Genomic DNA, 13,963 nt, shown 5'->3' with positions numbered 1-13,963 from the left:
CAGTTGGACCAGGACACTTTCTAGTTCTGCAGACCAAGTTACTCTGTAATGAAAAATACTGATTTTGCAGCTAGAAAAGTCTACCCACTTCTGGCTGAGAAAACAGAGGGCAGGCACCAAAACAGTTTGTGCAATAGGATAAGGGAGCAGCCTCCTGCTGCCCCAGCACTTGCCTGAATCAGCAAATAATGAACCAGACGAGAAAAAGGCCTTTGGTTTTTAAAGTATTTCTCTGAAACTGAAGGGTTGCCTCAGGCATAATTCATTCCTTCCTGCTCCTGGGTGGAGGAAGATCAGTGGGAACTCTTCTCCTTTTCTTCATGCCCTGTGGGCTACCTGTGGAGCATCCATAACATTGTCTGCATGTACCCTAAAAAAGGGAACGGCAGCATGGTGTGGGAGCCCCTGAGCACCCTGGGGCAAAACATGGGGTCCTGCTGTGAGACACCCTGTGTCCTTACCCCCTTGGGATTAGAGTACAGTGCCTGTGGGACCAGGGGAGGCAACTCTATAAGGATTGAGTCGTCTGTTTTCTTTTGGGGTTTTCAGGTTCTAGGTGTTACCTTGGATCTGTGCTGCAGAGGCAAAAATCCACAAGAAAACGCAGAGTAACCGCTGTGAGTGAACAGGGCTCACATCTGGTGTAATCTCCTTCTGCTTGCTCTGGCAAATTCATTTCATCCATATGTTGTTTTCTTGAAAACATGCAAGATGGGAAAGTAGTAGTCTGTGGTTGTAGGACATAATCCTGTAGGTGTAGGACATGGGTTTCTCTTCCTTTGGAATTCCTTGTTTCTTCTAAAGTTAACTCTGAGTCTCCTTGAGGATATAATAAATGCAAATAAAACCTGTCTTTTTCTTACACAAGCAGAAGTATTTTCAGTTTGCTCTTTTAGGATGTTGGTAGTTCACGTTGGGTTCCTGAGTTAATCATGACTTCACAGGCGTTCTTTCCAAAAAAAGACTGCTTATTTTCAGATGTAAAACTCAAGTGTAGGAAGACTTCCTACACTGAAGTCACAGTGCCTCTCTCAGTATCATAAAGCAAAACATCATTCTGGTAAGTCAGTGGTTGTATTTGGAGCTGTTCCATATTGGAACCCCTGGGAAAAGGTAGGGTAAATGCATTCTTTCTTTACCCAGAGTTTGGGTATGACCAATTCTAGATGTTTCAAAGACAAACTGACATATTGCTCATAACTAAAACCAACCAAGAAGAAGAAGAACAACAACAACAACAAAAAAAAAAATCCCTAAAGAGGAAAGATTTAGATTCCTGATGGGAGAAGCATGAAATGGATCCTGTGTCATCAGGCTGAGCAGAAGAGCCAGTTACTCACTGCAATTAAAGATCTTCAGTCCAAGATATGAACTCCAGCACCACTATTAAAGAATGTCCTTGAGGCACCTCATCAGATCTGACGTATTCTGAGTACTTTTGGAAAATACGTATGGAATCAGGTGAGAAGCAAAGCCTTTAAATAACCCTACAAATTTGAAGTGTCAAAGAAGCACTTTTAAAGAATCTTTGGGAAAAGAAACAACAACCTTTGAAGTGGAGGCAGGTTGGATTTCAGAATGAAGCAGCTTTGCAGATTTAGACACCTGCTTAATTAGAGGATGAATGTGAAATCCTTAAAAGGCTTTTATGAGGCAGCACTTCAGAGAACAAGCATCCCTTTAGTATCAGCAGAGAAGAGCTGTTGGCTATTATCTTTGGAGCTGGGTCAAAACCGAATATATTAGCAAAAAGCACTCTCCATACATGGTGGGATGAACTGTATGCAATTCCTCAAATAGGAAGCATTTTGAAAGAATCAGGGACAGCTGGAGTCATAGAGGCTTTAGGAGGCAATATGCAAATCATTCTGCAATCAAAAACCAAACTGACTAAGAAAAAAATGGGTAGGTAGAGAGGAGGCACACAGTCATGTAAACACAATCAAGGAACATTTTGTTCATGGTACTGTTGTGCATCAGTGGTCTGTCCTACAGTCTTCAACCAGTAGTACCAGAACAGGAAGTAAAAGAGAGATAAAACCTTTCCCACCAACTTCTAAGCAGGAAAAAAAAAAAAATCTGTTTTGACAGAGCAGTGAAGAGAAGCTCTTGGAAATGAGTTTTAAGAAATGCTTGTAACAGCAAAGCTCTCTGCTATCTCACTTTAAGTAGAGACATCTGAAAAAAAAAAAAAAAAGAGAGAGATTTGTTCCCTCCCTGCCCCCATCACCCAAATGAAGGAAAACTGCAAAGTTTGTGACTGACAAGTGATGAGAACAGAAGCTGACAGAAGGGAGTTCCCTTTTCTAGTACACTGGTCTATATGAAGACAGAGCAGTACCGTGCTCCTAATCAAAACCAGGGAAAAGCCTTTAAACAGGGCACACAGTGATTGCAAGAACTCTGTCACTAGAGAACTCAGTTCTGACTGTTAATGTAGGAATGGAAATTTTTTTGGAAAAGTCCTACCTGTTGTGGGAGGTGTGTGGCCTTTACCAGGAGAGCACTGCAAGTACTGCATCTCTTCAGGGATATTGAGAGCTCCCAGGAGAGCAGGTGGGCACCTTAACATCTGACTGTGCTTATTTCAAGAGAGGAAGAACATAACGTAGTTATGTGCTGAAGAAACAGACCTTTCCTTGCCAGACTATGGCCAAAATACTGAGTTCCTCAGCAGTTCTCAAGGTCTGCATCTTTTAGTCAAAGCATCATCTGAACAGATTAATATATATTTAAGACTTTATAAGCTTTGTAACTTACATCACTGATGATAAAAACACTCAGAGGGAAAGAACAGAAATTTTAATAGACAACGATTTCCTGCTGTGGAGTATTTATTTTTATTCCCAATCACAGTTCACTGTCTTTTACAAAGCATGCTGTTTAACTTTTCAAAGTAGCCTTGTTCTTCTTTTAAGACATTGTTTTCAGACTGTTTCTTTAAATTGCCTTTATTGTATTCAATGCTGAAAACAAACTGAAGAAAATTGACAAATTTATGCAATAAAAATACAAGCAGATATACTGCAAATAAAACGCATGCCTGGGAAATAGAAATATGTATTAGAGTTTGAATACACCTTAGGGCAAAACCAATCTATTTTGGAACTTAAAATGCCCAAGATACAACTAATGTAAGATACAAATGGAGCAGCCTATTAATTCCTGTAAAGTAAAATGAACTGAAACAGACTAGGCGGCCATAAACTAGGTATTTAAAAAGCTAAATGGCAAAGGACATATTTTACTAGAGTTTCTGTCCCAGTGTAGTGTAAACATTCATGCTGTGTTAGTTCCGATACCAAAGAACAGTAAGTAGCTGCATTATGCAACACAAATGGCTAGGTTTGGTGTACTGGCTTCCACTGATATTCCAGCAGGGCTCCACAGAATAAGTGAGATACAATAAACATTTTCTGTAGTATTGCTGCTCCAATAGCCTGCTGCCATCTGCAGCTGCTTTATTTTGGGAGGAGGTTTCAACCCTGTTCTCATCCCTAATGCAAAATCTCAAATAATAAGTTAAATGCATCTTCTCATTTTTCATTGAGCCCCCCACTGACTGCCCAACTGCTTTGTGGACTTGTCCAGAGCTTCTGCCTACACATGGTTTGTCACCTGTGAGCCGTAAACGAGAGCTTTTTTCCAGCCCCAAAACAGAACTGAAGGGTAGATGTGCTCTTCCATGACAACCAGGTAAACTCACACTTGCGCTAAACCCAGCCCCACTGAGGGGGATCCACGTCTCTGTGAGAGAGACATGGATCATCCTGCTTTGGTTTCCTTCCAAGTTGGATGTTTAGCATATTATAGAATAATACTTGTTTCTGCTTAGGAAGAAATTTAGTTTCTTCACTATAGAACATCAGGCTACAGTAACTCGGGAATTTGTAATTTTGCTAATCTGGAAACTCCCGGGTAATTTTACCTGAAACTGAATGCAAAGACACACAAGCTTCAGCTGAGGCAGAACACAGCTGCTTGCCTCCTCTGCTGTGTGAGCTTCCCTGAAGACATCAAAGCCACCATCAGTCTTCTTTGACGAGTCTCTCTCAATTTTTGAGACCAGCTCGAGACCTGGATCCTGTTTTAACATGAAAAGAAAAATCAGACTTGATCTGCCTCAAAGCTTGATCTGTATCAGTGAGTCTTCTCTGAGCAAGAATTTCTACCCTTGGAGATACTCACAGAATAGATATCTCCTTGTAGCCCAGCCACAAGGTGTAAAACCAACTGCTTCTGGAAAAGGCCCCTGCTGTGCCCTAGAAAGGGAAAATACGAGAAGACCTAGGGCATCCCATGTCTTACAGAATGTGTTGCAGGAATGAGATAAGTGTCCAATCAGTGGCTGGTGAAATGCAAATGTAAGCAAATTTTTCAATCCCTGCAGTTACTCTTGATTTCCTGCACCTGTATAATGATGGGCAGGAATTCCCATTCTTGGGCTAGGGTAAATTTCTGTCAGGGTAAATTTATATTGTTAAACTGAAATCAAAGGAACTGCACTGATTTATAGGAGCTGAAAGTCTGTTCCAACATCTCATACCTCCAGAAAAGTATCTTTATTTTTGATTTCTCAATTTTGTATGTGTGGAGATTGCGAACAGTTTTTTTCAGATCTTCTTTTTAGAAAGATCAAATTCTTTTTCTCAGTATTCTGTGCATTTAAATAGAAAATTACTATTTACCTAGAAGCTTCCTTGCAAGATTGAAGCAATCTGGCTTAATTTCCACAAGTTTAACACAGTGTTCTCAACTTCTGAACTGTATATGCAGGTACAGAAATATGAAAATTACTCTAGCATCTATATTCTTGAAGTCTTACTGCTTTCCTTTTTCACTACTGAACAAAACAGGCTACAACTCTGGGATACTGTACTTGATTATGGGAAATAATCAGACTGTGGTATCAGACTTCTTCCATTTTAACGGCATTTAAAATGTCAGTAACTATTTTAGGTGCAAGAGCCTAAAAGCCTAGCCTAGCTCATAAACCCAGAAGATGTATGAAAACGTGCTTTTTTATTCCCCTGAAAAGTAATTTTTACAACTGTGTATTTGCAAGGAGTTCACAGGACTAGCAATGCATTTGTTTTTCAAATGAAATGTCCATAGCCTATAGAATAATTCAAACAGGTGCTAATTAGGTATACAGAAAGGCCACTGAGGACAATTTATATATCCCCCCGCAAGAGAAAAAACCCTGAATAAATATTAATTGCTTATATTATGCAACTAATTATTTTTGAGATGGCACTAAATTAACTGCAAATATTATAATTGCAAAGTACTGGGTAATTTACAAAAGATTAATTGAAATGATTAAGTGCAAACAGCATAATTTTGCAAGGTGGTATTAACACTTGCTGCATGGGAGAAAAGAGACCAATGTGGTTTTTGGTGGGTATTTCATGAAGCACTTCAAGCACATCCTGGGAGCACCAGTGGCCTCTCTTCGATGTGCTCTTCTTCTGGAAGAGTATTGCAGGATTTCCACAGGGTAAGTCCTTGTCGTGTTGGTTATGACCAGAATGCCTAAACCATAAGGTTTAAACTATTTTAAGGACAGTGACATGGAGTGACACAGAAAATATTGCATCACGATCTGTCCAGCAGCCTCCTCTGAAAGCTGCAGCAACTGCAGCTGCTTCCTGAGTAAGGACTGAAGCAGCTGCACGTGCAGTTGGAATGAATTCTTGCAAAGAGCAAAAGGACATCCACTGCAAGCAAGATATTGGAAATATCACTGTGCAGCAATAGTTTTCATTCACTTTGCTGAATTCAGCACCAGCTTCCTGCAGGCAGGCTTCCTGCTGTGCTGTGTGAAGGTGGGATGGTGATGAACCTGGAGAAGGGAGAGGGACTCGAAAAATTGTTCTAGTGCATGGGTGATTTCTTTCCTGGTAGTATTCTCTATGTTAAAGGCAGGATCTTTTCCTGAATTTATTCTCTCTTTATTACAATCTCCTGCCCAGTATTTATTTTTGGTGACTTAATATTTAATGCAATTGAAATGTGGTTATTTAGAGAGTGACAATGGAAAACTGAAGAGAATTCAGTATTGAGAAAAATTCTAGACTTCTGAGGCAATGGGAGGAAGATGTTCTTGTGTTCTTTTTGACTAACACATGTCAGAAGAGTAATGACATTGACTGGAAGATGTTTCACTTTTCACTGACACACATGCCATATGTCATTACAAGAAGCACTGAGAGTGGAATGCTATAAATGAAAATAAATGCTTTGTACTTATGGCCAGCTGTAAGATTAAGCACTTACAGTGTGCAAGATAGGGAATGTCTCCTACAGATGAGGAGTCACAAGGAAAGTATGTATATCAACTGATTTCCACTTTAAAATGGGTGGACTGCTTATCAATTTTCAGTAAAAAGCTGAAATCCCTCTGACACCGTGCTAGCTAGGAAATTTTGACTGTAAACTCTGTTTAATGTGAAGAGCTCCGTTCAGGAGTGTGGGAACTTTCTGGATTTTTTTTGTCCTACTCAGTATGTCACTTCAATGTGTTTCAGCTCCTCTCACTTGAATAGACCTTGCTTAGACCTAATAATGTGAAATACTGAATATCTCAGTAAATATGGGTAATATTGGATCAAGTAATATTGAAACCAAGTCCATACACAACATCCATTAGGACAACATGGAGAAGACTCATTCAGGATGAGAGAGTCAAATTTAAATTTTTTTCTGTATGTTTCAGTCTTGGTATCAAAAGGGAATAGGGCTGTTTTAAACACAGATCTGATTTAAGAGATCAGAGAGATGTGAATCTCACAGGCAGATTCCCACGCACAGACCCTCTGAAGTCAACACAGCTGGACAGTATTATTTGTGTGCCCTTATCAAGCTCTGACAGACATTTTTACCTCAAAAGGTTCATTACTGAGAGATCAGAATCACAGTTCCTTATGCAATAACAAAGTTGCACTAGAAGACAAGGCACAGCACTGGCAATGTGCAAGCCAGAAAAAAGTGCGAGAGGCCAGACTGTGTAAAGCATCTAAACTGCAAAGAAAGTCCAATTCCTAGCAGGTGGCTGTGAAGTTGTCTGAAAGTGCAGTCTCTTGATTCTCTGCTGCTCTTTGCCTGGCCAGTCTCCAAGAGATGATTTGGAGAGATGTAAAAGCTGCTTGAAATTAGCTGAGAACACTGGGCTCAGAGCAGCCAGCTGGAGGCTGCCATGCCCTGGCACCCTGCAGCCACCCACGCCTCTGCCCACCCACGCTCATCCTCCCCTGGTGCTTTCACAGTCTGTGGGCACTGGAGACCCACAGACCCGGGCCTCTTACAGGAACACAGAGCCTGAAGAGCAGTGGAACACTAAGAACTGACACTGTACCCATGGCAGTGGGTCTGATTTGGTAAAAAGCCTGCATCACTCCCAACAGAAAACTGTACATTGATTTTACTCATAAATGTATGACAGCAGTTACTTTCCAATGCTGGCATTCAGAAATGTGGGCACAGCAAAATACTCAAAGAAAGTCATAGCAAAACAATAAACAATCAGAAAGCGGTGGCTAAATACAATTTGTAACTGTTAGGCAAGGCTACAGCAATGCTCTTAGACTGGTACCTTATTTTACATTGAGATTACATAGACAAGTTCAAAATATTGTGAATTTAGACCTTTGTAATTCCATCGTGATTACAGTGTCCTGGGTAACAAACTAAGACTTTGTAAAGCAGGTATGTTATTAATCTGAAAATGAATGCTTCCTTTATCTGACACAGCCAATTGGTTTTGCCTTTGCTGGTGTAGATGGTTTGTCTGATGGAAAACATTCTTTTTAAAATATGTAAATGCAACTGATCCTGAGGGGGAAAAATATCATAAACCACCAGTAAAAATAAACTGCATTGCCCTTTAAAATGGCACCATTTTTGATGCTCACTGTGAATGTATTTCACGCTGGTTTGACCAGTACTTGTCTTACAGGTGTAGAAGTGTTATTGCATGAAATGTATTAATTGATGTAGAGCCCTCTTCCCTCATTCTGCAGCAAGTTGCGCCTCTCAAAATATTGGTTGAGTCCAATGAAATGAGCGGATTCTATCTCACTCCACGATCTGAACTTCTTGTGTTTTGTTACAGAAACTTTCAAAGGGGTGTCTTGTTTAGCCTGATAGATGAATACAAATATTCACCAAGCAATCCCCAAATCCAAACCCTTGATTTTTCAGAGGTTTCTGTTTAGCCAAATGATGACATTTAGCAACAACAAATAACCCCCTGGGTGAATTATTGCATACTTGCCTCCTTGCGGGGCTCCTGCAACTCCCTCTGCTGCAGCTGAACACGCGGCTGGCGAGATGAGATCGCCGCTAAAACCCTTTCCAGAACAGACCTCAGAAACACACCTGGCTCTGGCTATTTGAGTTCCCTCCCTGCAGGTGAGAGAAATCTGAAAACTCCAAACTGCACAGCTGACATCTGGCAGGATGGAGCCCAGCCCTGAAACCTCTATCCATGGGAATCCTGACGGACACTTTGAGTGCCTGAACCATGACTGAGCACTGTTAGTGTGAGAACATTACATCAGTAGTCAGGCTGACAGGCATCAGACAGGAATGGCTCCAGTGAGGCCAGAGTGCTTGGTGTGAGCTGAGGGGCAGGTGCTGAGTGTGAGCACCCAGGGTACATTTCTGTGTGTGCACAGAGAGCTCCTGCCTGCCTCAGCCATCACAGTGCGGGATTCTCTAAGAGTGCCAGGCATTACAGAGTCCTTCCACCGCACAAATGATGGGACCTGCACGCCTCTGCAGGTAGAACAGCACTTTTCCAAAGGGCACTGAAAATGAATACAAGAAGCAGCATTTTTAATTATGGTTCCATAGACTGGTACAGCTCACAAATCCTGGAAAACACAGGACAGCCATTTAAATACTTGTGGGAAGATTGATTTTCACTTCTCAGACTGGGAAGCACTCCTTAGGGATATTAATATCCTTACTGTTGTGAAAAATCAGGGTTAAAATATAAAAAACTTGATATTAATGTAAGTATCTTCTCCATTTTATCTCCTTGTTCCAACATTAAAATCGAATTCTTTTAGAAAATTTAGCTGCTGCCAACTTTAGAGTTGCAGCCTTTGCAGCTGGGCGCATCCATGGTTCTGATCATACCTTTATGTCATAAATATGATCCAGGAACCAAAACTGGAAATGAAACTGAAGCCCAATCTTTGCAAACATAATTAGACATGTTCACTGGTACTGTCTGGAAACGTGCAAGTGTAGTGAGCCTCTGTTCCCTTATTGTCTGCTTGTTCTGTCCTACTGTCCCCTCCTGTGTGGTGACACCCAGCAGTAATCCTGGCCCATGGTACCTTCTTTAAGTCAGGCTTCTATAATCCAGGTTTCCAATAAAATGCCTGAAGCTGTTTAGTGAGATCCAGGGCTCTTCTTCTGAGCAATCTCAGTGACTGGGTATTGCCAAGTATCAAAGAGATGTTTTACAAAAAACCAAAGGCAAGTGTTTTACATTAAATCTTACAAAACTGTACATAAGAATAGTCTACAACACGAAAATTAAATGGTTGTAATAGTTATGAAATGTAGTAAATATAACAATTCTAACGTTTCATATATTTATCATATTAATCACTGTATTCATACAGTTGTGTTTGTATACATATATTCAATGGCACTGTAAACAGTTGTTGGAAAACACACATTAACTCTTAACCCATTAGAAGTAATTATAGTAGCTTCTCATCCAAAAAGTTAAAATGCATCAATGTATCATTGACTTAAAAAAAATAGCATTGTAATATAATGCACATTTGACATTTTCTAGGGTAGCAATTAAGGTGAAGCATAACAGAGAATGTTCTAGATTTCAGAATGTTTTACATTTACACCTAACGTGATACAAAATTTTAAACATTAAATGTAATTAAATAATACACAGTTTATGAAACAGTTGATTTCAGAGATCCATAATGCACAAAATCTAGTTAGTGTCTAATGGAAGTTCCCAATAATTTATATCTCTGGGACCTTTATGGAAAACTTAAGTTGGCTTCTATGTAACATCTCATAGACAAAGTAAGTTTGAACTGAATAATTTTTTTTCCTGTTGTTTTGTTTGTTTTGTTTTGTTTTTTTCTGTACAGAGCTGCATTCAAGTGGATAAAACATTATTATGTTTATTTATGTTTCCCTTTGCTGGACATTCATCCAATAAGCCTTGAGCATATGCTTAAGCATCTGGTAATGACATTTTGTGGGGCAGGGAAACTCACTATCTATGTCCTTCAGTAAACAAAGTGGTTCTATTTTTTCCACAGTTAAGGCAACTATACTGATATATTAGACACACCATATGTTTTTATGTTGCTTCCTACAATCTAAACAATAAGAGTGAAGAGAAGTTTCAAACATGCTTTGATCTTCTTGACCACTCAGGAATTTCACCAAGCTGGTAGAGAGCACTTCACTGTACAGGGGAGCAACCTGGTACCTGGGCTGGTGGGAGGTGTCCCTGCCATGGCAGGGGGGTTGGGACTCAATGATCTTTAGGGTCCATCCCAAACCCATAACATCCTGTGATTCTATGAACTGTAGCACAGCTTGTGAGCTGTTCACTAAAAAAAAAAAGTATGGGTTGCCTTGAATTTGAAGACTGACCATTCATATAACTTACCAGAAAAAATTCAACAAATAAACAACAGCCAGTCAGATTCTAGCAAATGAAATCGATAAAAACAGTAACACACACATACACAATTTCTGTGTTTTCAGTTATTTCTACCCCATAACTTAAGCTACTCAGACCCTTGTGATCATCCTCGCTGTACCTTGGGTGGGCTTTGCCAAAGGCTATCTTCAGACACTGTAAGTGATGACACTTGGTATCTGCCAACTCCAGCATTTCACTTCTTATTTATCCTAACAAATCACATCAACTAGAGAGCCATTTCCATTTGTTTCCATAGGGTAAGGCTGCAAGTATCAATGACAGTGAGCAGGAGCACTAGCACAGCATCTGCAGGGCAATGCAGCTACAGGGGACAGTGCCACACAACTGCCAGTGCTGCCAGCACAGCAAGGGGGGCACTCAGCGCTGGGCTGCTCCCATTTCCAGTCACACTGTGCTTGGAGGATGACTTGACAGTGCTTGTGGTGGTCGTGGTGTCAATCTTTTTCACCGTTGGTTTTGGTTCATTTCTGTTTTCTGGATGGGTTTTCTTGTCCTTGAGTATATCTGAAAACATGAAAGTGAACGCGAGATTAATCATACATCTTTTAAATAGCGCTTGAGCATTTTAAAATATTGCTGGAGCATGCTGTACACTCACTCTGAATAAGGGAAACATGGATGGAGACTGATGGGGCATTTGCACTCAAGTTTTAGTTGGGCTCAGCACTCACTGTTTTGCTCAACAAGTCTTCTCTGCCTGCCTGGCTCTCCTTGGCTACTCACAGACACAGCCTGAGCAGAATAATAGGTATTCTGCATTGCAGTGGCTGGGCTCAGAACCTAATCTTCTCTCACAGAAAGTACCTTCAGTTTCACCTGGGCTGGGAAGCAGCTCATCCCTCAGGATGGTGTTAGGTGTTAAGATTGAGTGGTTTTGTAACACATCAGTGGAACACCCTCCAGGCTGGTGGGCTGCTGCAGGAGATTGGATATTGACCGATCAGAATCCCAGGATGGTTTGGAAGAGACCTTAAAGATCACCTTGTTCCACCCCCTGCCATGGGCAGGGACACCTGCCACTATCCCAGGCTGCTCCAAGCCCCATCCAGCCTGGCCTTGGACACTTCCAGGGATGCGACATCCACAGCTTCTCTGGGTACCCTGTGCCAGGGCCTCAGCACCCTCTGAGTACAGAAATTCTTCCTAGTATCTAACCTCTTTTCATTTAAAATCATTACCCCTCATCCTTTTCACTGTCTGCCTGTGTGAAGGGTCACTCTCCCCCCTTTTTGTAAGTCTCCTTTAAGCACTGGAAGGCTTGTCCCTCCAGATGCATTTTGAGGCAATTCCATGTATTTTTATATAAAGAATTGGATTCAGAAGAAAGTAGGGTAGCCCTTTATTGCAAAAACATGGAATTTCTTTTAAAGGAAGAAAATAATTAATCTTCAGTTATGAAGACATTTCCAAATGTCTTTTGAAAATATTACTGAGACCGTATTGCCCTTAAACCCCCTCATTGGCATTGTGGAGAAAAACAAACAAACAAACAAACAAACAAACAAACAAACAAACAATTTCATCTACTGAAGAGATGATGATTTTACAGTCAATCTGTAAAAGCATACCTGAGTGCTCGGAAAGAACAAATGCTTACCTGGAAGAATTTATAATTAACAATAAATGTTCAGGTCCAAGTTTAAAGGATTTGTGATACTAATGAATGCCGTGCACATACAAAAGAAAGCAAAAGGCATGGATTTGTAATGCAGATGAAACAGCAGTCCAATCTTAAAATGAAAACTCTGAATCACAGAAGCAAGTTCCTGGCAGAAACTGGGAAGATGGAAAGTATTCCAGAAATGTAAATGCAATCTGAGATCATTGTCTGCATGTCAGTAGTTCTGAACAACCATCAATAAATTCACTTGCTACTAAAAATGAGCTATTGTATTGGGAAAGCACACATTGTTCTTTTGCCAGAATAAACTGTAAAAGAAATGCAATGAATTCCTCCATTTTACCATAATATCAACATTAATTCTGGAGGAATGTGTGATTCCTACACCTGACTCAAGAGGGACTGCAGTGAAGGGACAGCAGCTGGCAAGGCATACTTTGGGAAAAGGGTATTCTGACATTGTGCTCGAAATTCTTTATGGCAAGGTGCAGGCAGAGCTCCTCTGTGATTCCAATTCGCAGTGGAGCTCACAGAAAGGAGGGGGAGAAAAAGCCTGCTTGAAATGTTTAGAAAATATCAGTATTCTGAGGGCATTTAAAGAAAAATGGACAACCTTCAGACTGTCATTAAAGTAAATTAAGAATAAATCATGGAAATAGGTGTGTTCTGACACTGCCTCGAGTCCTTTCCATCACTGTCACTCTCCCTTGCAACTGCAGTAAAGGCACTATTTCTCTGCTGCCTCTTATATCATCCCAGCCTGCTGACTTCAGCTCTCTGGGGCCAGCTGATTAAATTAAGACCTCACTCAGGTAAATCTATTCCCCTCTTTCAGCTGGCCATGTCCAGCATTGTAACTTGATTGGCGTCTATAAATCGGGCAGACCGAAATGTATTAATTCGTTTATTTTCTTACTATTGACTTTAACAAAAATCTAAGGTAAGATTTAATGCTGTCAGAGAGACTGTTGGTTTTTAAAAGCTTTCCTCTCAGTGACTGCTTAATGCACTACATAACAAGCGTTAAATAATACATTAGAAAATTCTGCCTCTCTCCTTTCCAGGGGAAGCACTCCATTCTGAAATCTCTCTCTGTCTTCACAGCAGAGGATCTTCCGATACTATTCATGGCCAATTCTAATTTGGGATCTAATTGTGCAAAACTGGCATTTTATTTGAAATGCTCTGGGTTTTTTTCCTTTCTTATAAATAAATAAAAATAGCTTAACTTTCAATTCAGTTCAAAATCTGTTTCAGTCCTCTATTTGGTTTCTAAGGCACAAATTTCAGCAGTATAAAGATTTCCTGTTTTATTCCAGTTTCCTCAGAGCTCCTGTTGCTTACTCACTCCACGATTTTGGCTGAGAAACTCTGAGTTAAATGAGCTTTTCCTCTTCAATCTTTTTCTCTGAGTCAGAGATGGTTATATCCAGTCTACTACTGACATTCAAAAGTCAAAAAAGTACTGATCACGCTAGGAAAGAAAAAAGTGTTAGTGTGAAGACTAGCACAGAAATGAAACTTCAGTCTCAACACAGCAAACCCCAGATGTTCAGCACCCATGAATCCAGCCCCCGGAGTATGACTTCATAAAACCAGCCCACCAAACCCCACAGCTT

General features: G+C 40.5%; 1 protein-coding gene across 3 annotated transcripts in view; it reads right to left on the bottom strand.

Annotated features, from left to right (window-relative positions):
• Positions 1–7,417: 7,417 nt before the first annotated feature.
• Positions 7,418–13,963, bottom strand: part of LOC136295446 (glypican-5-like) — a 331,561-nt gene continuing 325,015 nt past the window's right edge. For all 3 annotated transcript variants that reach the window (XM_066193972.1, XM_066193970.1, XM_066193971.1), the window contains one exon: positions 7,418–11,227. In XM_066193972.1, coding sequence (XP_066050069.1) covers positions 11,025–11,227 — 203 coding nt within the window. In that variant the 3' untranslated portion in view covers positions 7,418–11,024. The remainder of the gene's footprint in view (positions 11,228–13,963) is intronic.

The sequence above is a fragment of the Chamaea fasciata genome, unplaced genomic scaffold, assembly GCF_029207755.1.
Source record: "Chamaea fasciata isolate MVZ Bird 193981 ecotype frontalis unplaced genomic scaffold, bChaFas1.0.hap1 SCAF_11, whole genome shotgun sequence".
NCBI classification, from domain to species: domain Eukaryota; kingdom Metazoa; phylum Chordata; class Aves; order Passeriformes; family Sylviidae; genus Chamaea; species Chamaea fasciata.
The sequence above is the reverse complement of the archived record's forward strand: the minus strand, read 5'-3'. Positions and strand labels throughout refer to the sequence as shown.